At 36.7% G+C, this 27205-nt stretch overlaps 1 protein-coding gene across 2 annotated transcripts in view; it reads left to right on the plus strand.

The window, feature by feature from the left end:
- LOC139808260 (cell adhesion molecule 2) overlaps positions 1-24677 on the plus strand; it is a 102843-nt gene extending 78166 nt beyond the window's left edge. The window contains exons 5-7 of one of the 2 annotated variants that reach the window (XM_071770042.1): positions 6005-6245; positions 23762-23927; positions 24079-24677. In XM_071770042.1, coding sequence (XP_071626143.1) covers positions 6005-6245; positions 23762-23927; positions 24079-24088 — 417 coding nt within the window. In that variant the 3' untranslated portion in view covers positions 24089-24677. Of the gene's footprint in view, positions 1-6004; positions 6246-23761 lie in introns of both variants that reach the window. The other variant, XM_071770043.1, reaches the window with a different exon arrangement.
- Positions 24678-27205: the final 2528 nt, after the last annotated feature.

Genomic DNA, 27205 nt, shown 5'->3' on the forward strand with positions numbered 1-27205 from the left:
CGGTATATGAGCTGTTTATTGTAGCACAAAACTCGACATAATGAAAATATTAATTAAAATGAAAGTTCCATAACACACGCGTATGTGCACGTAGATATGTTTGTATGGTACTTTTGTATTATTGTAACAGCTTATTGGTGAGCTTATTGCATGGCTACTTTGAGCTAACACAAACGAGATACGTGCGTGTTATACGATCGCGTGATTAACTATAAAGACGTGCCCGGGCCTTTCGTTCCATAAAGTAGATAAATCTCGAGGAACCTTCAAGTGGAAAAGCTTCGTACGCTAGTAATCTGTAGAGCTCTCCTGTTGAGTGCAACGTCAGACGAGCTACGATCGCGTACTAGGAGAAACAAAAAAAAACAAAAAAGAGGAGAGAGAGAGAGAGAGAGAGAGAGAAGAGTAAAAGGCAGGCGGTGAGAGGATTAAGTGTATAGTTGCTCATCCGTATTTTTGCAATCATCGAGTGCCCCATGTATCCATCGACGAAGTTTTGCCCTTAACGCCCCAATTAAATGTTTTAAGTGTACCCGTCTCTCTTTCTCTATTTTTCTCCTTCTCTCTCACTCCTCTCCTTCTCGCGCTCTCTTTCTTTTAAAATTGTATTCCGTTGAATTTTCCCCGAGATCGGCATTATAACTGCGTTAACAAGTTATGCCGTTACGTACTTTCATTCGCAGTATTTTATGGACCTGCTGCTTTATGACTTAATTTAGTTTTAATCGCATTGACATAACGGGAAAGTTCCACATTTATAAGAAAACAGACTCGACATTTGTGCTCTATATATATGTACGAAGCTTAAATATATATATTATATATAAACTATATCTAGTTAAATGGAAAAAGAAAAAACCAATATCGTGGGCCTTTATCTTGACGAGCGGATCCATTGCTTTCGCAGAAAATACCATTGATTTAAATAACCGGGGCACGAGAGGCGCGATATTTTCCACTGAATATTCGTTTTCAGAGGCCGGGCGCTTTGTTTTTGAACGAGCAGATTTATGCCGTCCTTTGACACTTTTCATTCTGACGATTGAAACGGCGTAACTCACTTTCGGCCGGTGAAACTGGGAAAACGTCAGCACGGCGAAACGGCGCGGTGCAGCGATTTAACGGAATAATTTAGTTGATTTAACGAAAACCGCGAAATAACAATTTATTTGCATACCAGGCATCCGTACCCTTTAACCATGTGCGAATGTATCCGAACAAATCTTGCTGGATTTGATTTCTACCGCCTCGGATTGGGATTTCACATCGCCTCTCGCTCAGAAAGATAACGTTTCATATCCTCGTGATGGGTGAAAATATTGCGAACGTACGCGTTGTAAGAAATTAATATGATTTGTTAATAATTGAATGATCCAGCCAGGTATATATGAATAATAAAAGGTCTTTAAATTTTTTATTGATAGCTCTCTCTCTATTTAATACATTTTTCGTAATACATGCATATTTTGTGAAATATCTATCTAAATATTTCTACATGTGTGTATATAATGATTTATATTTAACTTGTATGAATAAATTTTTGATTTTGTAATGAATTATACTATCTAATAACTTAATTTTTTATAAAACATAATATTTTACATTAAAACCAATACAAAATAATTGTATCATAAAATCATATTGTAAAAATTAAAAATATTGCTGTTGCATAAACAATAATTCTTTTAAATAATTTAAAACGGCCAATTTTCGAGCATTTACAAGATGTTAAAATTATAGGTATTTATTAATTTCAGTAGTATACATCAGTCGTTGTAATAACGACTGTATACTATTGAAATTATTAAATATAATTTTAACATTTTGTAAATGCTCGAAAATTGGCCGTTTTAAATTATTTAGCTTCTGCTTAGTCGAGCGAGATTATTTTGTTTATTTAATAATTATTTTACAAATAAAGTATTTTTAAATTTGTGAATTGTGCTATCGCATTTAGTTTGCTCATTATATATAATTTACTTCTTTATTGTGGTAAACCAAAAAATATACAGAGAAATGTTTTTATGTGATCTTAATGTAATAGAGTAAAGATTGATGGTGCTAATCCATATTATAAATTTAATTTAATTTGCAACAAAAATTATAATAAGAATTGATATTGAACATTATGATATCAGAAATAAAATATTAGCAGGATATTAGTGTTGAAAAAATTCCGAACTTAGCTCGTAATAACGAACGAGTGCTAGCAATTTTAAATAGACGTTTGGAAGAGCGCGTGAAAATTGAATCACTTGGCTTTTGAAATAAAACGAGGCGGAGTAAGCAACGACCGCGCGTTTGGACGAGCGTAAGTGAAAATTCACATTTCCGGCGGCGAGCGGAACAATGGCTCCACCCTGGTGAAAGCATTCCGGCCGAAAGTGCACAAGGGTCGTCGTTTCGCCCCTCTCTATTTTCGGTTTTCACCCTCCCGTCACACCCATGACGTGTGTCACCCCGCTTACTTTCCTTGATTCTAAGCACTATTGTTGACAACTTCCTCCGTAGTTGTCCTAACGGGGCACTTTTCCCCTATTGCAGCCACACTTTTTGTTTGATTCACCCGCGATTCAATTATTCGGCAATATTTAATCGCCCCTCTATTTTGCCCGCACGTAACACATATTAATGTTATAATCAATAAATTTATTGATGTTGTACATTGATCGACATTGATGTATATTAATGAGATAATTTTCAAACCATAATTTCCATTTGATTATATATTTTATTAAATCTGATTTGTCATAGTTTAATTATCTTAATCTGACTATTTCCTATTAAGAAAATATTGGCAAATAATAAATAAAATTAACATTGTAGAATTTTATAACGAAAATATCATGAATGTATAATTTACTCTGCAAAATTGTATTACCTAATTTATTTTGTATATAATCTGATTTATTTATTGATAATAACTTCCGACAATTTCATTAAAATGAAATATATCATGCGTCAATAAATCACTGCGTTTATAAATTTCAATGAACACGATGTCTCCAGAAAACAATTAGGAATTAAAAATACCGTGAAGCGCAGTGCTAATTCGGGAACGCCCGTGAGACGTCAGATGAAGATAATTAAACGACTCTTACGTCGATAAAAGAAAAGAAATTAGAGGACCAAGATAAGAGGTGGGAATCTTCCTTTTCCTGGGAATTTCGTTCGAGACTTGTCCATTTAGAAAACGTAGAAAACTCTTATCGAGGCGAACGATTCCATGTAATGCAGAAAAACCGATTAGTGAGTTAGAAAATCGTTTTCATTGATTGACCACCTGCTTATCCTTCTTTTTTATCCTCTTTTAGTCTCTCTCTCTCTCTCTCTCTCTCTCTCTCTCTCTCTCTCTCTCTCTCTCTCTCTCTCTCTCTCTCTCTCTCTCTCTCTCTCTCTCTCTCTCTCTCTCTCTCTCTCTCTCTCTCCTCTCATGTGAGTACGTACATAACTTGCACATACATTTGTCCGCGTAGCAGGTATATAAGTATGCGCTTGATCCGTTGCCAAGAAAACTCTACCTCGGTTCCACCTATCTCAAATCAAGTTTTCGCTCATATTTTCTCGCCGCCAATATTTCCGCCTTGCTTCCCACGTTCCACCGGAAAGCTTTGCCCCGGCATATGAAACATCCACCAATATTTCGGGGCAAATAATCCCTAGTCGCACAGCACGTGCATTCTCGTAAATTCGAGACTCGAATGCAATTTTCGGACTTTCACTGCGTTTTCTATGCGCCTGATTTCCATTTCGAAAGTTCTCCTGCCTGATCGATTGGAAATATTCGTAAAACTGTTACGTAGTAAATTATACAGTGTATATATACATGCACGCGTGCGAGCGCACTTATACACACACGCGCACACACACATACACACAAAAAATTCATAATGTAAAATAATAATAAAAATTACCCAAATAAAATACAGGATATAATTTAATTTAGTTATGCAACACATTTCGTAGAGAAATAAACTTATAGTTTTGCAAATTTTGGATTTATGTAAATTGATAAATAGTTTTGTTTTTCAACATTTCCCATGTCGCATAAATTATGACGATCTGTACAATAAACTGTATGTCTTATATATTCAAAATCATGCATCATGCATATATAATCGCGTAAATTTAGTTACTACACGCAATATTAGATTCCATCCGCATACGCTCCCAGACATGGAGACAAATATAGTAGCTTTATTGTGGAACACAAGATCTACAGTACAGCGTAGGAATGTATATGCTATGTGGAAAATGTACGCACGGCAAGCAGAGAATATTACGTTTACAAGGACAATGAGGTAAGCGAAAGCAAGCCGCAACCGAAACTCTATAGCGCTAAACAATGTGTCAATCAATCCCTCACATTAGGGACATCTATATGCGAATAACATCATCAAAATCCGTTTTCGGCGATATGAAGATCGCAACGTAGGTGACGTAGGTAATGCACTTTAGACTCGGAGGCTACACGTACGCGAAAGAAATTCCACCGGCATGGCACTCTCGTGACGTATAAAAAGAGAAAGAAAAAAAGAAGGTGTAAGAGAAGATGGCATCTGTGATGGCATCAGCTTCATGCTTTATGCTTTATGGATGTAGCCTGTATCCGCACGTGACACTGTATGCCCGCGGACATGATGTATGTCCTTGTTTGTTCTACAAATGATAACGTCGCCTTCGGAGTTCTCAGGGTGTTCTTGTTCTCTCGTAACACAGCGGACGATCGAAGACAAATTCGTTTCTTCTCGGCCATATATTCTTCTTGAAAGTAGTCCCTCGGTCGTATATAAAATAAAGTCCCTTTTATGTGTATTTATTACAGATCATACAACGTATTATATATTTTTGCTGCAACGCGACTGACATTGACGCGTACATTAATAACTCGAAAACGGCAAAAATGATACTTTTACCAAAAATCTTTTAAGCTGTACAACTCTTTATTGTTTTGGCCATCCATAAAAGATAATCGTTCATTAATCACCTATCGCGCGCATTTCCATTTTGTAATATTTTTTTTTTTTTTTTTTTTTTTTTTAATATAATGTTTTATAACTAGATTTTAAATTCTATTTAAATTTTAAATTTAAAGATACGAATTTAAATTATTCGTATCCAGACAATCGAAATCTTATTCCCGATAAAAAAAACATGTACGCATTATAAACAGACGAGTGTTTTTAGTAAATTGATGAACTGTGCAAATATTTTGAAATGCTAACAGATCGTCCTTCTCTGCGATGCATCTAGAAAGGTTGTGTGTATATGTAAAAAGTAAAAATACAACTCTGGAGAAAAGCCGTGTGTCAACGCTAACTTTATAGTCCATGAAATTTTATAGTACACGTATCACATAGAATCACGTTACTGTAGCTAAACTCGATACGCATCCACGTTTGTTCCTCGGAGTAATAACGCTGGGCGACCTCCCGACTTCATTGCGCACTTCCTTTTTCCATTTTACTCTCGTTCACGAAGACAAAAGACGCAGCTACGTTAAATGAGTGAGACAAAAGACAAAGCTGCATTAAGGGTAACATAACCGCATGATATCCTTAGCAGGCGGCAATAATAATTCCCTTTGTGGAACGCGATAGTAAATGCAGAAGATATTTCGATACCCGCGCAGTTACATATAGAATAAATGATGAAAGGACTTTCCATAAGCACTAAACGCGATCTATTAATTATTTGAGATTATAGCTCGGACGGTTATAGCTCGGATAAATTATGTACGAGAACGAAGTACTTTTCGAATTGTGCACTTATTCCAAGAAGATTTGTGCCATATTAAAAGATAAAAGTTTTACGGTACAATAAATTTTCTATCATTGAAAGCTTTTATGTAATTCGATAAAAAAAGATTCAAATATACAATTAAGTTGAAAAGAATAAATAAAGATTAAAATTACAAAATGTGATATAATTGTCATTAAATGCGCCACTAAAAATATCTTAAGAAAATCTAGTAAGCATTAATTCATGCCGCTTGTTGTTTCAGATCGAGAGTAATGGGCTATACCTGATACGGAATTACAGTGTCTCTCATGAAAACGAGAAACGATCTACGGTCTCGAGGATCGAGTTTAAAGTGATAAACAGTATGTTTCGCAAAGGATACTTACATCTGCGCTGCACGGCTTCCATTTCAGACGTTTATCGAAAATCGGCGGACATCGAAATCTCCGAGGACACGCCGCGTATCGCATCCATCACCGGCGAATCACCACCATACAGCCATCGTAAGTATTCATCGACTTCGCTGTGCCACTCTATTCTGATCTTGTCATCTTTAAGAATCACCTTTAATCGTTGAGGAAAAATTATATGTCTCTCTTTCTAATATAGAAAACTAATTCTATTGTTTTCTGAATATTTTTACTAGCTAGTCACATGTCTATGATAATAATACAATCATATCTATAAATTTTATCAAGAAGAAAACAGGACTTAATTTTAATTAACCAATACTGTGTCGAGTTTTGAGATATCAAGCAATTATTTTTCTTTGCAATATGCTAATAACTTATTCTGACTTAATTCCGAAACTCCTAATTTTTGTATTACAATCTTGTTATTTCGGTTCAGCGACGTGATAATACGTCATGCCTTAGGAAACTATGAACACTGGACAAATTGTAGACGGTTTTTTTTTCTTTTCTCTGTGTATCTTTCTAGAAAGTTTTCGAGATACTCAGCGATCGCAAGCGAATAAATAGCTATCATCAAACTCGTAACGAACACGTAAGTTTGACTTAGATATACGTTACAGGCGTGTTTCCGTGAAAACTAATGTTTTTCAAGAGAGAAACTAGGAGCATCGGTAAACAGAAAGTCCGTCACAGTAGCGAGAATACTTTCTGAATCATATATATCGGCGCTTAGGTACTCATGACATCGAATCAATGCAGCATCGTGATAGTAATACGATCATGCCATCTCCGACGGCGGAAAACCATGGAACTGCAGAGCGAACATTGGTTCGATATATCTGCCGCGATTGCGGCGCGTGATCGTCAAGCGTGCTTATACGCGAGTCGCGCGCGATATTATTGAACTGAACAAAGTTCATTTATCAAGCCAAATGGAACGACGAGCGAGTAGGCGTAAATACTCTTTCTGTGTGCGAGTAACGCAGTGGCAAATCGACCGAGTCACGCACTCACAAAGTTAACGAGGCACAAAGTCTGCCGTGCTTTTTCATCCTTTGTCTAACAATACAAAGGTTTCTATCAAATGCAAAATTACTGAATCACAAGAAGACGAGAAATGCATTCGAGAGACGAGAAACGAGAAGCGTATTCGATTGTGACGTATAATGGCGACTCACAAATACGATACGCGCGCGCAATATTGATATTGCAAGTTCAGCTCTGTGTATCGTTTTGATTTGCAAGCATTTTATAAAACATATTATGCAATCTCCCTAACCCAAGTAGCACAGCAAGTCACAATAAAGTCAAAATTATGTCAAAATGACTGCAAAATGACGATTTTTGATCATTTTACGATCATTTTACCATCATTTTGACGTCATTTTGATTTTATTGTGACTTTCTGTTCTTCCTGGGAACCCATCGTAGCTCTCTCATGGCGAATATTTAATCTCGAATAGTCGTATGCAGTTTCGCGAGATACGATTGCGTAGACAACAAAACGCGGCGGCTCTTGGAGAGAACGTGTTTCTCGAGGCATAAAGCTAACAGCAACAATAACATTTATGGTCCCGCGACCCCCCATGAATGTATCGGGCCGTGTGCAATCTTTTACGTGAATCACGTCGCCCAACGACAGTTATGTGCTCTTCGCAGCCGTATCGAGTCGAAGTCACCGAGGAACCGTACGTAGGGGCTATGATTGTTCCAGCTGAAAAAGCATAGCCGTTATCCAGTTACAGAAAATGGTCTCGCATCCGTCTTCCCGATCGCGTCACTCCGCGCGACGCGCCTGTCACTTCGATTTAATGCGTGTCTTATTTCCAACCCCCGTCGCGCATGCAGCCGCACGTAAACGCCATTGCTAGAGCAAATTCGTTCCCCTTCGAGTAGCGCGGCAAGGATGACTCACAGTGATATCTCTCGTAAACGTATGGGTCAGCGAGCCCCTGCACGCCTTTATGTAATAAACCAATCAATAATATGAAAGTCGCGTCAGAGAGTTAGACTACAAATTCTTTTCGCGCACAATTTCACAGGATTATATTGAATCTCGCTGTTAAAACTGATTTATTATACAAGGTACGTTGCACCTTGCGATTTTCAATCGCGTCTAAGGACACCTCCGGAAAAGTGTCATGACGACGTTAGGAAGTTGTGAGGATGCGTTTTTCTGCCGGCAGAGATTTACTTAAGGTTGATAAAGAACTGCACTATTTTTCTAAAGATTTTTAAATTGCCGAGCGGTTTATAAATAGAGAGGATTACAGCGGGACGGTATAGCGGGCCGTGTTATACACACCATATTTCCTCCACGCACACAAAGCTGCAAAACTTTCTGAAGATCCCCTCGCCGCAAAACCATTAATCAATGATGGGGAAAGAGGGGGTGGAGAGGGTAAGGCCGAGTTACCAAGTTATTTGATTGACACCATAAAGATCGTTAATAGCAAGAGTGCCATCGTATCAGCGCGAGTGGCGTACACATTTATCACAATGTCGGTAACAGCAATTTACACAAACACACAGGTACACGGCGGAGATATTCCCCCGTTCGCGTAATTCAACGATGATTAAACTGCGCCTCATTACAAGAGGTAACAAAATGTAATTGAAATCGCTTGTTGGCCGATATCGATCGCGCCTGTCAGCGCCTATTTATCCGTATAACAGACGAGAGCCATTCTTCGCAGAGCCATTTTTATGTAAAATATATCCAAGAGTGTGTTTGAGTATTAATTAAAACTCCGACGCGCAAATGAAATATCTCGGTGGTGGCGCGGCGCATCGCGTTTTATCGCGTGATAATATCGCGCGTGACGAATATTAAATAATAAAATAAGAACAACACAACCGATTACGACTCAGGATTATTTCCGTGATGTAAAGATCTCCGCGCCGCGGAGAGACCAGCTATTTCTCTCGCCTCTGAAATTGTCGGCTCACTTAGGTCCTGTCCTCCTCCGCCTCCAGCGCTATTAATCAATGAGGAATTCAGCAATTAACGCTCCGGTTTTATTAACGTGTCACCGAAGCTCGCACATCGCACGTGGCGTATGTACAGGAAATATTTATAAAAACACTTTAAAATATCAGTTTGTATTTATTTTATCTATATGTATATATATATGGTTCCGTGACGTACCGCGTTTATTTAAGAAGTATAAAAAATCGACGAACATAGCAATGTGGGCGCAAAACGATTACGTAATAACATAAAAAACAACGTCGAGAACGATACAACGTAAAGTTGCGAAGACCAAATACACCTAAAAGTTTCTCACCGCGAGAAGTAAGATTTATCTCCCCTCCCCCTGCTACCTCCCAAAGGAGCTATTAAATAAATTTATGTCGATATCCTAAATCCCAGAGAAATCGGTCGTTGCTGGTAAATTCAATCCGTACCGGGGGCACACTCTCGTCTCGTCGCTAATCGTAGATCAACTCGACGAATTCGGATCGAAACCTTCGTCCTGAATACACACACCGGAGGGAGGAAAAATCTCTCTTGGAAGCCTGTGTAAGTCGCGACGAGGGCGAATCGTTTACGAGCGACCGGATGGTTTCTTCGGGAAGCGGCGGTTCCCGGTAATGCGCTCTTTCGCGGAGAAGCGAATGAGGAACTCGCGTTTACGATTTACGTCGTTACGATTACAGGAGAGATTTCACGGGCTGGAGTCGCCCGACAATATCCGTACGGAGGAGGCGCGATAAAACTGCAAGCCGCGGGCTATATCGCTCTCTCCGAGATCGGAGATTTCATCTACGCCGACGGCGTCAGTGCCTACTTTCGGTCGTCGATACCATTACTTCGTACTAAAAGAAGCGTATAAACGTGGCATTAGGACTAAGACGAGTGTGCACCCGCACCATTTGCTTACTCCGTGCGCAATATACGCGTCGCGACGTCCTGTCTGTACCTCTTTTATACCATCACTGCGCGACGCCGCGCTGACGTCGCTCCCTTTTGGCAGAACAAGATAAAATCCACTAAAATTCCACGTTCTCGAGTCTTGATGCTTTCCTCTCCCCAGAATCGAACATTAGACCGCAATTTAAAATATAGAGATCAGACTGTCTCAAGACGAACTTCGTTCGAGTTTCTTTACTGAATTGCGATTACAAATATGATGTTACGAATATCGAATTAACTATCAAAATATATCTGTTATATACTATGTGATGTGTCAAGAACAATATTTCAGATAAGCTTTTTAAAACGCGATTATGAGCACGGTATTAAGTTTGTCATGAGCTGTCTATCTTGTATGATATATTATTTTACAAGTATTTATTTTCGATATACACCATGGCCAAAGCACGGAACATTTTTATTAATAAATTACAGCAAGGACAATAAATTGTCTAAATAGAGAAAATTTCATCTTTGGTCGGGCCGAATTTTAAGTAGCCTAATAATAATATTTTTGTATAAATTTTGTATTTATATACGTATTTAGCAAACTGCGCGCCGATTATTTGTCGAACTTGAAACGCAATTTCCCGTTGGAACAGTAAATCCACATACTTAAATTGATTAATCGACTAAAAAATAAATATTCTCTTTATACATTAATTTCTTGTATCACAAACAATTTTAAGTAAAGAATTGCTTACGCATAGAGTCATAAATAATTTTAGATAACGAGTGATGCATAGAATTACAATTTAAAAAATAAAAAATTGCTGGTGCGTAAAATCTTTCTGTAAAGATAGGATTTTATATAAGGATTGTAATTTTAAGAATATAAAACTTTGCGATCTTTTTAATGTTAAATTTTTAATTATTGATTAACTATTGTTTTACATATTTAAAAAATTGACTGTATCTTTTGAGAAATATGTGTAATTAATAATTAGGCTTATTACAATTTCTAAACACGTTCCTTATTTTTAGCCAAGATATATCACAAATAATCCGAGATGCGTTGGCGAGTGTATTTGCTCGACTGTAGTACAGATGGACTCGCATCTCCGAGTTCGAAATAGTTGCTGTGTTGACACTGTTCGGCCGTGAAGATACGAGCAAATATAACGGAAATTGTACGCGACGGCATGTACGTTCTTGAATTATTTATAAAGCAACTACAAAATATCAAAGAGAATGAACAAGAAAATTTCAACTATTATAAACAGATAAATAAATTGAGAGAATAAATTAACATATTAAATACTTAGCAGCAAAGTACATCTCTTGAAAATGTAAAGAGTTATCTTAAATATATATAGAGAGAAAAATTGTTATATAATTTAAAATTACAAAAATTTGAGTATTAAATTTTTTAAATTAAATTATATTATTTTTTCTAAGTCTTTCTGTTTTTATAAAATTTTAATTATCACAAATAATTTTTTATTAAATAAAAATCCCTGCAAGATCCAAATAATGTTTTTAGTTATTGAGTTAAAAAATTACAAAATAGATCCTAATACACGCCTAAATATCAAAACGTAGATGAAACTTTTATATATATAAGTTGATTAATAAATCAAACCGTGAATCGATACGATTGAATAATTTTAAAATAGAGGTACGAGAAAGGGGTGACTTGTACGCGAATAAAAGAAAAGAATATATCCAGAGCGATTATAATTCATAAATCATAGTGAGTTTCGAGTCGAGTCGAGCAATCGCATATATCCGTAGTTCCTTTTTTCCGATGAATTTGCATATCCGGTTGCGCTGTCGGCTCACGAAAATTTGCATGGCCGGCTGTGCAGCCAGGTAATGGAATTGGTATGGCAGTCTATAATCCGCATTGAGATCGACCGTCTGCTCAACCCGAAAATCAAGCGGTCTACCCTCTACGATCGATACCGATAATAACGTGCACGCGGTATGACAATATGGTGAGGGCTAGAAGATTAGAAATTCCATCGCATCCATATTCACTCAAGCAGAACCCATTAGACATAGCGCGCGTATATGAGAAACAGAACTTTTGTAAATAAAAACATCTTGGAATCTCCGAAACGGATGAAAAAACGACACACGCGGTAAAATAAGGAAATCGGTCCGCGCTTTCTATATTGCGAACATTGTGGTTAACGAGATCTTTGTCGTCACGCATATAATAACCGATCCTCGTCGAATATTTCGTTTAATATTCCAGAAATCCCTTCACCCTGTGAAAGAATCGGAGGAAGAACTTGATTGCATAATCAAAAAGGGTTGTACTCTCGAGAACCCAATACGCTTCTCCGTGGAAATTCCAAACAAACGATATAAACAACGAGCGGCTTAGAAATTCCGTTGTATCCATGTCCAATCATTTCGGTGAAAGCGAAATGCCAGCGGATAGTCGTTAATATTCATCTCCGGCTGCCGGCGCTCTTTAGATTCGTTCTGTCCTCAGAATTGGAAAGGAATCGCAGCTCGATACGTCTCCGGTAAGAAGACAGCCCCGCGCCTTTTTTTTCGTCTCCGTGCTCCGAGTACCCGCCCTCGTCCTTTTCCTACAAGAAATCGGCTCGCCTCCACCCCATTGGCAGGATATACGTTTCGCATTATCGATGCGAAGCGAGTTCGCAGCCGCGCTCTCGAAGGTATCCCGGAATAGTAAGAAGTAAGCACCCCCGAGCGTGCGCGCGAATGTTGAAGTCTGCAAAGTGAGGAAAGGGCCGCGAAGAAGTGGCGGAAGAGTGTGAAGCAAAAGTTGGACACCCGAAGGAAGGAAAGGAATTACGGGAGAAAAAGAGACGCGTGGAGAGAGAGAGAGAGAGAGAGAGAGAGAGAGAGAGAGAGAGAGAGAGAGAGAGAGAGTCTCTCTTTCTCCCCGTGAAGAGATTCGCTTCGATTAGTAATAAGTAAGTTGGCGACGTAAGTTCCATCCTGCTCCGAGCTTCGGATTTCGCCTCTTGGACATTCACGGAAAGTTTCTTCTTATTTCAATATCATTATATACACTACAAATCGCGAAATACTGCATTAGAGAAGTTCAGCGAGATACGGGAGCAGAGTGAGACTTAACGCCCTTTCTTCAGCGGAGCATTAGGGCGCTACGACACTAATATTGCACACTGCAAAGTGTAATAACGATGATAAGAAAGAGGAACAAGTGTCGAGGTATCTATTAATGATACGCTCTACGGAAATTACTTGAAATTTCAAATTACGTCACGATACGCGGGAGTTGTGTAAGAGTATCGCACAGAAGCATGAAAATGTAGTCTTGTCATTATACCTCGATGAAATGTGCGCTAATACGAAACGCTTCGGTGAGCGCCATAGTTGCTCAATTTGCTAACTTGCACGGAAGCGAAGGAAAACAGACAAGGCAGAACCCTCTTGCTCATTATTTCAACGAGTTTCTGTACGCAGATTCTCTTAGATTCCTCGTTTATTTGTACATATAACAGATAACTCCAAACAGATACCATTCATATTGTTCGTACGATGAATTATTACAAATTTATATAAAAACGACTGACAATGAGATAAAAATTTATGTCATACGTGTATAATAAAGAACTTTTAATTTGATATGGGATTGTTTAAATATTCTATTATTTCTCTAATATTAGAGAATAGAGTTAAGAAATGCTATATATTCCCAATTATTGGTTTAAAATAAAACTTTATATGAATATCTTTCGTAATGATTAAACCAGTTGGGTTTTTAATCAGATAGATTTTAAAATACCTGAGATCTTCGAAACAACCAAATTATCAAAGAAATATATATTTCAATATCACGTTAAACGAAAATTAAGATATACTTATTTCAAAACTACCAAAACATTGTTGTTCAAACATAAAATTTAAATTAAATATTGCATGAAAAAATATTCTCAAATCCACATTCTTTTCTTCGCATCTCTCTATTAGATGGAAATATAGGATTTTTTTGCCTAGTAATTTAATTCTTCAAAATGGCTCGAGACCAATAACAAGATTTTGAAAAATTTTCTAGTCAAATATTTTGCGACTCATACTCATAAGATCTATCAATTTTTTTTTTTATTTTCTTTTTTGTAATATTTTGGTAGAGATTTAGCGAAAAATATCTTATTACATGTAACAATTCTTATTACATATAACAAGCAGATAACTTACATTACCAATATCTTACTAATATCAGAGTACCTGACCCATCTTAAATTTTGTAATTTTGTTTTAATTACATTCAAACAATTATTTTAAGAAAAGTTTTCTTATAAAATTGTATTAAATTGGTAAAAGCTAAAGACTTATTAAATAAATTATCACAGTTTGCATATATGTATTTTGTTATAAACTATTTAAAAATTACTTAAACTACTTAATAATCTTCATATCATGGAATGAAATATAAAAATAATTTCTTAAAAGAAATCAAAAATTAAAAAATAAGATACACTCGTGTGTGATAACAGCCTTTGTTGAAAAAGTCTAAAACGGATCATGATTTGCATTTTACTTATACATATACTTGATAATTAATAATTTTGTGCAAAAAATATAAAACATTAAAAGAATATAATACGTGTAAATAATGTATTACTCACTCACACACGCATATTACTTGCGTCATGCTTTTCTTAGATTTCCACCTCCTCTCAGGATGTCAAAGCTGTCGCTCTTATATATCACTCGCGAGTAATTACGGTCACGCGCAAGCTATATAGTTTGAAAATAAGTCTCTTACGCGATACTTTGTATGGCACTTTAAAAAACAAGATGCGACGAACCGTCCGCGGTTTACTTATACACTCAGTGACGATTTGTCGTGAATCCATTGGATAGTGGTCACAGTGCATGAAATGCGCAAACCACATAAGAGCCATTGAACAACTCGTGGTAATGCAATGTCTCTGGTACACTTGCTTCCTTGTCGTTAGATTTTCAGATCCTCGGAGTACTAAGTTCTATCGCCACGTTAAGGTATACTGTTAAGGTATACCGGAAAAATATGCAAGATACATGTATGAATACAAATGTTGTTATAGAAACAATTGTCACAAAACAATAATTTGTAATTTTTATTCTCTATCACTTTGAAATATCTCTTCAAAATGAGAATAAATCCCGAGAAGTATATACTTCGATAAAGAATCATTGTCCCGATAGATTTATGAATTATTACTCGCATAGTCTAGTAACCGCTTATTATAATAATTATAAGAAACGATATAATTTGGTATCTTTTAATATTCATTATAAAATTTCGAGAGATAATACGATAATACTCACGTCACTACTTGATCAAATATCAATGTGCAAATGCAAATAACGCGACAATCTTGCATACTCGCTGTCATAAATGTCAAAACCAAGGCTGCACGTTGTATGCCATATAAATAAATACCAAACCCGATTGCTATTATTTCAAAGTATTTAATATCTTATAAAGGAATAAATTTTTCTTAGTATATTTTTTGCGTTTCATGAAACTCCACATTAAGTCCAATAAATTTCTATTATTAAATCTATATATCAATTAAAAAGCAAACTCTATCTAATTTGTTATTGGAAAAAGTATATTAAATTAATGTGTTATTTTTACTTTATGCAGTTTTGTATCGCGAGAAAAATAAAATTATGTGATTTTAATAAGTCAAGAGAGATCTTGTAATTTTTATAATTGTGAAAGTAAATTTCAATTGCAAATTAATTAAGGTTGTACTAATTGTCAGAATACGATTTGTATTAATTTTCCTTTGATATAAGTACATGATATCTTGCTTTTAAAAGTTCTTCATCTAAAAATAAATTTTGTAGATGTTATATTAAAATACAAGTACGTTACACAAGTCAAGTGTAAAATGCATAATACTTATGTTTGTTGGCTATTGAAACATAATGAAAAGAAATGAATTTTACATCATACATCTTTGTATACGTAATAGTCATATTAATATTGACCTATAAATACGTATACTTAATTATCATATAATGGAAATCACATTAACGATGAATTCATCAACGCTCATCAATTATGTACCACTATGTGATACACAATTATGTGTTAATATGTATCTTGATTCATGATTATTTATATGAGAATAAATAACGCTGTGAAAAATGTTACCGGAAAATGTGAAAATTATCATATTAATGGGATATTTTTTTTCGCAGTGACTCTTTGTAATGCAGATTAGATACAGTCCTTTTTACGTAAGGACGCAATTAGTTTTTCGATTTCGGTGAGACGCGCTCCTGAAACGCTATTTCAAATTTACTTTCTTCGATACAGGAGTTAGTCATTATATTGATTCCCCCCGGGTTCAATCAGCAGAATTTTTTCTTCTCGCATAAACGTTTCATTTGCATGCAAATAATGGCGTCTGTGGCGCACAGTTCCGGTCCTTTGTCTTGCTTTACCATCGGTTCAGGTGCAAATTCGCGACAGTCTAATTCCATCGACTACAAATTGCGTTGAGCCGGCAAATACGGAAGCGTATAATATTCGTATATACAGATTATCCCGATCTTCCTTTTCTTTTTACAATTTTACATCCAACGATTCTTCGATCAATTTCAAGTAGATTCTTCCCCAACGAGAATCTAATTGTACACTGTACTTCTTCAGAAATCTTTAATATTCAACGTAATAATATTTATAAAATGTTATCTCTTATATAATGAAGAGAGAGATATGTAATCTGTAAAAAAAAATGTAACGCAAGCCATTGCAATAGATCACTGTCAAAAAGAGAAAGAGAGAAAAAAAAGGGAAAATATATATAGAAGATTTGATATAAACCGCGTGGGGGATGCACGATGAAATCTGCATGTTTTGACAATCAGAACGAAACGGTTTCAAGTATCTCGCGGATTGGCAATTTGATTGAACGTGGAAATGAGTTATCAGAAATGGAAATCAAATTTCGAAGCAGGAAACGGTAGATACGATCCAAAATCGACTGGTAAGTTCGTTGCCGAGCGCGATGCAATATATCCCGCTTTATCTGATGGTGTGATCATCCTTCGCGACAATCACATGTTGTAAGCACTAACTAGATCATACATATTCATGACGAAGTACTTCATTTGTTTGCTTTCATTATCCTTCATTCCATAAAAACCTTTTATCATTCTCTGTTTCGTTAAGCTTTGTGAAGATACTCGCGTTGCGCTATGGATATATCTTTATTACGGCGTACTGTATTAAAGGTAATAAAAGATGAATATTATCCATTTTGAAGCATAGATTTTAACAAAGTTAAAATATATATGAAGAGAGCTAAAACATTAATAGATAATATTTCATATGTCGATAAAACGTTAATAGACTGCGCAAAATGTAATATCTGCAGAACTGCAAGCAGAAATATTATAATGTCACGTGTGTTTTGCCGCGGAGAAACTTGTTCGATTGGATAGCAATCAGTACACGGTCGCATAATTGTTGTCAAAGTTAATAACAAAAAAAAAAATATATATATATCCAACGCAGCTGTATTCCGCTTAATCTAACGAGAGTAGTACTATCGTTTCGAAGAAAACAACTTGTTTTACGTAAAAAAAGCAATTACGCTTGGCTGTTGAAACTGTTATAAAGAGAACTATCGACACGAGTGACGTTGATGGAGAACGGTGCCATCCCCGTTTGTTTCGCCCGTGTCACATCCTGATTGCAACCCCCTTTTCCTTGCCCCTTTTGGATTCAACGTGTTTACCTAGGGCGATTCAACGACGTATAACATTGTAATCTGTTATACGTGGCGTCGAATGCGTTATGACAGAGAGACGGCGATGCATCCAACCTCCCCTTTGGCCACATTTGAGAGGAGGTGGACGACGTTAACGGCGTTGTCGCGGCACCCGGAGAAATTTCAGGCTTCGGAGAGTCAACGTTTCCGACTCGATGCGACCCGACAAATAATTGGCCATCCGCCAAATACCGGCTCTACACGTGCTAAATGTCACCCGTTAGGCGAAGTCGCTAGAGAGAGAGAGCCCCGTCGCGACGACGAATTTCGCTTGTGATTTTCGCCGCACCGCGATCTGACAGCGGACATGTGGCGATGGACATGTAATTCACGCGATGGCGTGCTATTGCGAAGGCAATAGTTAGCGGTACAATAGTCAGCAATAGTTCACGCCCAACTTACTATTTTCGTCGCGGAGACGCGGTCAATGACCGTATCCGCCGATATATTCCCTTTGTCGTTTTATGGACAACTATGAACGACGTTTCTTGAACTTGTTTACAACGGACTGTAATGGTAATTTTTTATTAGTCTGGAGAAAATTATTTATAAACTGCAACAATATATCTAAAGCATACTTGTTTGTAATTATATCTGATTCAGTTTTACTACGGTTTTGTTATTTGAGAATTTCTGCTTTCTAAATTGCATTTTTTTCAATATACACATATTTTTAACGTTTAATGTTTTTATGTATGCGGATTGTCAAATTGAACAATTAAATTCTGCCGATCTGTACAGGAACGTATAGAAACGTTCACCAAATTATAAGTATTGCAATTTTGCAGACTGTCTAATTTGCTAATTATAACGCAATAATGATTAAATGGGGCAATGATTTGCGGTTTAATTGAGTAACGGGTTAAGCACACACAGGTGCAATTTACCACGAGTTAAGTGAACCGTAATGAAGGTAGCCCATCGAATGAAGTGGCCTCGGAGATCGATTGACGAGAGGAGAACGAACGTGTCGTTAACAAAGTAATTTTTCAAACGAGCAAGCATTATTCCTGAGTTAAGCCGATGAGGGGGGTTTATCGAACGCGCACGTCGGCAAAACAAATGGTCATTCGGCGTATATAATTCTCCTATATTCTGTTTGCGAAATTCACTGTGTAGGTGTACGATGTATATGTACTCGTACGTCAGACGGAGAGGCAGAAATATTATATTTCGTATCCGGCATTGTGCAAATGAGATAATTTCCCGAGTGTGATGTGAGACGTTATTATTCTCATAATTAAAAGTTGAGCACCTAACTTGCAACGGCTCTATAATTTTCCTAATTATTCCGGGAAGCGAGTTCCTTTTTGTGGCCACGAATAGAGCCGATCGTTGACCTCTTCCACCCATTTAGTAATATTCAATATTTCACGTGCTTCGCGAGCAATCCTGACGTGTCCCTGCCAGATCTCATAAAAACTTTATTCGCAGGACGTGGACGTTACAATGACATCGCCCTGTGTCTCAGAAAGTAGAAAGGTAATATCTGATGTTCAGTCCGCGGCGGTAATGCGAAGAAAACTTACGTTTCCACTGGGTATACTTTCTTAAAAATTGATGCTTTTACCATGGACACGCCGCGGTAGAATCGATGCCGCGATGGTGGAAACTTTTCTATTTCATACCGAAATAACGTTAATCTGTTTTAATACTAATAAAGTTGTATAACACATCTCAGAGAGATTATTTTCATGAAGAAGAAGAAGAAAAGTTATATCTATACTTAGTAATATATAATTTAAAAAAATTGAGTATGTTTTATAAAAATAGCTAAATCTCTCTCTCTCTCTCTCTCTCTCTCTCTCTCTCTCTCTCTCTCATATTATTTTTTGAAAAGCGCAGATTTATCTTGGATCTAATTTGCGCAATAACATTTCTTTTACACAGTACATAAACATCTAATTTGTACCTCAAAGATAACTTAAAAATTTGAAAAATTGATTTTCACAAAGAATCAGCTAAATTATTTTCGATTATCTATATATAGTATATGATACATTTTCTGATTTATTAACGATCGCTGCTCGAAGCAGAAGACCCGATGGCGTGTGGCGAAAGCATGAGAAAAATACGAGTCGCCATGCACGTACGACGAAGAGTCGTAAACCATCAGCCGTAAAGCCCAAGCATTTACGGGACGCGTCGCACACTGGAATCAGAGTCTTTTCACGAGAAACTTTTTCACACCGCACTCACAGTTACAACGTTTCATTCAGAAAAATCGCAGCTGTGATGATGAATTAAGGCTGAATTTATCGCAAACCGTACAATATTATACGCATAAACATATGAGTAAAAATACGTACGTACGAAAATTTTAATTGGGACAATAAAATTGATTTTATTTTCTGGTTTACTTTCTCTTGACTATATATAGGATAAGATATACTCCACAGTTTTTTACAATGTAAGTCTCTACTTCGTTTAATCTTGAAATTATATTAATTATTACAAACTTGTTGTCATCAAATTTACGATAAGAAATATTTAACGTTGAAAGCTTTTTACAACATCACTGTGCGTTTTATTACAAAACGAATAAAAGAATAAATGGCAAAATAAAATGATATCTAATTGGATTAAGAACCTATAGTGCAGATTGCGATGTCACTTGCAGCAGTACGGTTGAGATCAAGTGGGATCTTATGAATCGTTCTCTTGTCCAACGTAATAACGAAATATAATAAATAGCATGTTGTTACCAGCTCTGGCAAACCTCCAGGCTGTTGCCGACATGAATCGTCGTCGAAAGCTATAAAAGGGATATAAAGGGATAAAGCTCAGAGAACAATAACATTTGACCTAATAGAAAATATAATTAGAGAAAGTAATATGTCGACAGAGTTTCGTATTAAAACAATTAGAATTTAAATATAGCATGCACATCCTTTTTAAGTAAAATACTGAGCCGGCTAACGATGCAACAGAAACACTGTCATTAGTGTAAAATTGTCATTTCATTGCAATCTATCTTCCTACAGTTTTTATGAGAGCCTAAATACGTCTTAGAAATATTTTCGCTCTTCTGATACAGTAATATATACAGCTAAATTGACTTCTCATTATTCAAGTGGACGTATTAATCTCACAAGTGCCATTTTTTCTCGTTCTCATAAATAGAAGCAGTACTGTCCCCAACAGGTTTATTAATCCAATGAGCCATGAGTGTAAAAATACGCAGCTGAGTGTCGGTAGATTTATCATGTCAGCGGACGGACACAAAGACGAATGTCCCGTAACAATTAATGACTGTTACTCCTCCGCGATAACGAGAGCATTTGAGGAAAAGCATCATTGAAAGCGGTCACAATATACCGTGCGATCATTAATAAAACAAGTTCCAAATTTTACCAGGTATTAAAATGAATATAAAATTAGAGAGTTTCAACGGAAAAATATGTATATCACACATACACGCACACACATATATACCTACACACCTACACACAATGGCAGTTTAATAACAGCCAATTTTTTAATCCTTAAATCCGATATAAACGCGGAAAAACAACATTAATAATAACACATGTAGCATACAGTACATTTAATGTGATTATGAATTTGTGCACATTAAATTAACTTAATCTGAGTAAACAGAAAATCTTGTGTCGCAGCAAATTGTAGAGCATATTTTATTCTATAACAAATTTTGTAGTTTTAATTCAAAATTTTTGTATATTTGTTTCTTTTTTTATATACATATATATTTATCTCGATATTTATTAAATTAAACTGTATAATATATAAACATTATATACAATATAATACTTGACGTATTTAGCCATATATGTATATGTATATACTAAGAATGGATTCGCTACAAATTATACAATGTATTCTATAGCTAAACACGTATCAAGTATTATATTGTATATAATGTTTATATTATATACACATTTTAATTGAATTGAATTCGTAACAGGTCAAGCGTAAAAACTTTAAATTGCGAGATTATCTTTGAAATTCAGTCGTTGACTTAAATCCTGTAAAAAATCCTTCTCATTTCCGTTATAATTCAAATAATTCTTTCGCCGCTTCGGTTATCTGTAAATTGATTAGCAAAGTCTGTTTAAAAAGTCGACTTTAACTGACGCGTAAAGCCGATTAAAACGCAACATCGGAAACTTGTTAATCTCGTTAGAAAAGTGCAGATAGTAGCAGTATAGCTAAATTATGATCCGCGAAAAAGGAGGACGAAATTACAACGACTATAACTAGAGTTCGCGCTCGTTTCAGGCTTCACAGGCGCAACTGTTCAAATTATTTCCTCGTTCTAGAGAAATTACTATCGTGTACTTTTTGCCGAGGTTCTTTGCATCTTCCTGCCAACGTTATCCGACGGCGACCGGCACGGCCCTTCCGGTAATTTGCTTTTTCCCCTCCCGGGTTTGCTTGGCTCCTTTCTGCGCAGTGGTGCCCACCACTCTTCTTTCTTGAAAATTTAATCGCGGAGCCGCGACGTCGCCTTTAATGCGATTCTTCGCCGCGTTCCTCCTTTTACCTTGCCTCGTTTTACCGAAGTTTTATTTCATGCCGTCGACATCCGCCGACGCGAGACTTTCTAAAAGAGCCATCCGCGTTCGTTGCGGTTAATAACGGCAACCTTTTCCCGAGGACACTCGCTAGATCTTAAAGAAAGAAAGAAAGAAAAACACATCGGTGTGTTTCGGTATTGCGGCATCGGTTAAATATCGCCAGCACCACCGGAAAGGTCGGAATAAATCGGTTTTCGATATTAACGAATGCCGTTCCGAGAATTGGTTAGCGAAATTAAATACGTTCCTCTGGTTTGGAGCGCGGAACCATGGTCTAAATTTTGCAATCGTAAGCTAGGATCCGCAGGAACCAATTTCGACTTCTACATTCAATTTCGTCTTACTTCAACTCTTCGTTCAAATACGTTAACGTTTTAAGAACGCTTACAACGGCGAACGAAGCGTATAATATGATATTCAGCCAGTCGTGAAATTGCGAGATACTACAAGAGATTCTGAATCGTAATTTTTATGAAAAATCTCATCTTGGATAATCGCGGACGTAACATGACGGAAACGTACTTGTCCTGCATAAGATCCTACTTGACTTTATGAAGCGCAAAATTAGCATTTGTTATTAATTTCATCCAATTTAAAGGATAATTAATTATTACAATTAATTTAACGAGACAATCGACGTTTTTATAATATTTTAAATTTAAATCGTAAATAATGTAGAAGATATCTTATTTAGGGCCAGTTTTCATCAACGCCGATTAACTATAACCTTCGATTAAACTCTTCATCTCTTTCTGACTGTTTAGAAAGAGACGAAAAGTGAGTTTAATCGAAGATTACATGCAGTTAATCGGAGATGGTAAAACCAGCCCGTAATGTGGTATCTCGATTGTTTTTACTTGCGATCGCAGATATGTATGAAAATCAATTTATCTTGCATGTGTCGAAATATATTTATAAAGCAACACAATTGGGTGAATTATTATCATTCACCGGAGTGACTTAAAAAAAAATGGAAGTTGAGAATCTCATTCCAACTCACATTTAGCCGTATTTTTTAATGCTCATGAACGAAATCAACAACTCAAATTACTGTCTGTCCGTTTCACTTCAAATCAAATTACTTAGCCGCCGGCGGTACATAGGGTCGTAATTGCGAAGGAAACTTCTCAAAAGATGCTTAAGTTCGAGAAAACTTTCTTAGGCTCGTTCTCAAATTTACATTTTCCGCGTTCTAGCGAAGGAGACTTTGCCAGTCTCCACGACGACTTTTACCGATGCAGTGCCATCACCCTGGTATAATTAAACTTGTCGCATATCCTTTCGGAACATCGTATCTATTACTCGGGAATGAACCGATCTCGAGTACTTCGTCGCGAAATCTATGTCGACACGTTTCATAAAATTTTATTACCTTTTCGCGGCCAGTTATCGCGGTTCGTTATTAACATAGGACTACTTTCTGTTGAGCAGGAACGAACGGATGCGCCGGACAGAATTGGCCCTGGAATGGTAATCGCGACGCGGCGATAATAATGGCTATCATGGCGGCCACCCTGTTCCTGATGATGACATCGCTGACGATGACGGTGCCGCCGATAACGAATGTAGCGCCGAGGTGCGAGCCGATGGTTAGCAGGTAGCTCGCGGGCATCCTCTATGAAGATATCGCTACCACTGTCTGATCCGATTACGTCGTCCATGTAAAACCTAGTAGTCTAGGGCTTCCAGTTATATATGTTACTATGTATAGAATAGATAGTCGAATAACGATGATTTTTATTCTCGAGGAGCCTATGAAAGACGGAGAGGAATTGGTGAAACGCTGGCGGATCGACGCGACGCGGGACTACGCGCGTAATTCATATACAGTTACTTTTGAACATGTCTTTTTGATGTAAATTCTTGATCGCCAATAAGAAAACAAATGAAGGGGATAGAGCAGCGTTTGAGAATTGAGACATAGGCAGGAATAATGATTACCTATTAGAGCAACGAGGTGATCGTGAAATTATTACGAACCGACGGATCAGCTTCGTAAAGCGATCAGGATTACAAGATGATAACAAATGTTTTAATAACGAAGGAACGAAGAAGAAGATTATGGTGATTCGATTTCCGTTACGTTTTGATTTAAATTTTTTCCGACAGAACACACGTCGAGTGCTGTAAACGCGATATTTATTAGTGACCGGAGTGTTCACCAAGTGTCAAATATAGATTATACAGGGGTAACTATACGATAACTGATATAATAATGTTAGCGCAGTAACGAGCGGCGTTCTGCTCAATATTCGCTCCTTTTATGATGTTTAACAGGAAAAAACGCATCATAGGTACCGATTTGTAATCTGTACAAATTGTAATAAATTATAATACGAACCGTAAACATGGTATACCGCATTATTGACACGCACCACGTCATCACTATCACTATTTCATTTCTTTTCTTTATATTTACGCAGATCTTTTCACCGGGGAATAAGATCAATTCAAACGCTAGGTAAGTACATTTTACCTTTTCATGCTCTCTTTCTGCATTCTATTTTTATTCTTCGTTGTAGCGGAATTCTCGTATTTACATATCTATATATTCTACTACGTTTCTTCGCATTTTAATAGCATTAATATTTCACAATATGCAAACGATCGCAATCGTAGAATAAACTCAGTATAGCTTCAGACTCATGTGCTCTTAAAACTAAGTCCTAATCCAGAAGATGCTTTTAAACTTTTATACCTTCAAACCGAGTTAATATTGATCCACCCATTTCACGCGAGTACGCGCGCGTTTACACGAAGTACTCTTGGTCTTCGGCACGGCTTAGCATAAAAATAATTATCATCCAGTTGCGCCAGCGCATCTCTCCCTTTCCCTCCCTCCCCCCCCTCTCTCTCTCTCTCTCTCTTTCTATGAAAACGTTCCTGTATTCCCGCTTCCGCATTCGCAGAAACGTTTTAACCTTTACGACTACTCGTGTCAATTATACGGGAGGATTCTAATTGGACCAATCTCAGTTCGAATCGAAGTGCCTGACATTTAAAAGCACTTCTCCCTCATCAAGCGAGAGTGCGCAAAGACTTATTCATTATGCGATATGTTAATGCGGGGCTATCTGGTCAGCTTGGGAAAGCCCTAAACCCGATTTAGGAATTTCCAAATTGAGAATACACGAATCCTCTTAATGTTTATCATTAAAAACTCAAAAGCGCTAAACCAAGTGAAAAGGCGAAATGGAAGTTTTATCGCTTTAAACATCACGATATGTTATTTCAACGCAATTTTAATACAACTTTAGTATTAACTTCTGGATTATTTTCCGAAAATTTCACTACATTTTTCTAAAAAGACAATACCGAGATGCAAAAAACAGTCTGAAAAAGTCTTGCTGAATATAGAGTCTTACGCGAAGAGGGAAAGGATAAAGAAGGATGGGCGGGGAGAAGTAGCGAGAATCATGAAAATAGCCGGATTAGCTACTCCGGAGAATTATTGGCAAATTGCAGGAATTGCAGGAAACGTTTTATAAGCGTTTCCACCAGTAAATTAGGGCGCTCGTAATTCCGCCTCACCGCGGAACGGGGATATATTGTCCGTATATGACTATCTACACGTGTAGCGCTGCGAAAGGTGACGAGGAAGACGAAAACGCAATTGCGATTGCCGTGAAATTGACATTAATTAAACGCGCAAGGAAAACGTAACGGGGCCCGGTGGCCATTCGGTCCACTTGGTTTGCAGCTGAAATTAAAACTCGGCTACATACAGTATGGACCGCACGTGTCTGACGTGCCGCACGTGCAGTTCTACTCCTCAACGTCGCGTGACACACGGCTCGCAAAAACCTTGACCCAAACCACTTGCTCCAACGCTTGACATCTTATCGCCCTGCTTACTCGAATTACCGTTGTATTACGTGCAGACAAAGTGTTGCAATAATGTAAAAGAAAAGCAAGGAAATTTTATATACGTATTTAAAATCCATTTAAATAGATTTATAAAATTATTGCAGTTAACGTGATATGTATCTAGAGATAAAATAGTAGTCTAACGAAACTTATAAAGTTAATACACATCAGTTTATTTATATGCATGTGAAAATTTGATTTTTAAATATATTGTTATAAAACAGAACATAATATTTATTGAATAATAATTTTTATATAAACCTTGAATTACAATAATACGCTTAATCAATCGTCTCCCCTTCCATTGTTACAATAATAAAGTAACTACTAACTCAAAATTTACAGAAGAATTGTATTCTCATAGCGTAATGTATAATCTGTATTGATGAACTGAATGGAAAGTTTATTACACCTCGAGCATTCTATCCCGATAATTGAAGAATTAATACCTCTACAAGGGTATTAAGGACAACCGCGAAGCAGGTCTTATCGTAAAGCCCTGGACATCTTATCCAGTGAAAGTTTATACCAAACTAAAACTATCCATTACTCTTAAAGTTCCTTGAATCGTGTTCCACAAAGGGGAAGAAGAAAAAGGAGAGGAGTAAGAAGAAGACAAAGAGGAACAGGGAAAAGCTGCAGATCGCCATTTCGATACTTAATCCATTCGACTACGATGCATCGAATTACTCTTTAGAGAATCTAAAAGCATTATTTCCCAAGAATATCTTGTCATTTCGCAATATACCGTTACATTTGCAGTTTGTAGATATTGATATATTGTTCGTAAAATTTACATAATTCTTCTACTTATAGACGGTGTTATATTTTTGTCACAATGCCATTATGTTAAAATAATAAATATAATTTTAATACGATAGATTGTAATGTCTCTCAATGCAAAAGTTTACTTACCACGATGCCACGATCAAATTTCTCATTTGACTTGGTAAGTGTATCGTAACTGATGCATATCTCAAACGCATACGCGACATTAATCTTTTGTAC

Source organism: Temnothorax longispinosus, chromosome 2, assembly GCF_030848805.1.
Source record: "Temnothorax longispinosus isolate EJ_2023e chromosome 2, Tlon_JGU_v1, whole genome shotgun sequence".
In the NCBI taxonomy this organism is placed as follows: domain Eukaryota; kingdom Metazoa; phylum Arthropoda; class Insecta; order Hymenoptera; family Formicidae; genus Temnothorax; species Temnothorax longispinosus.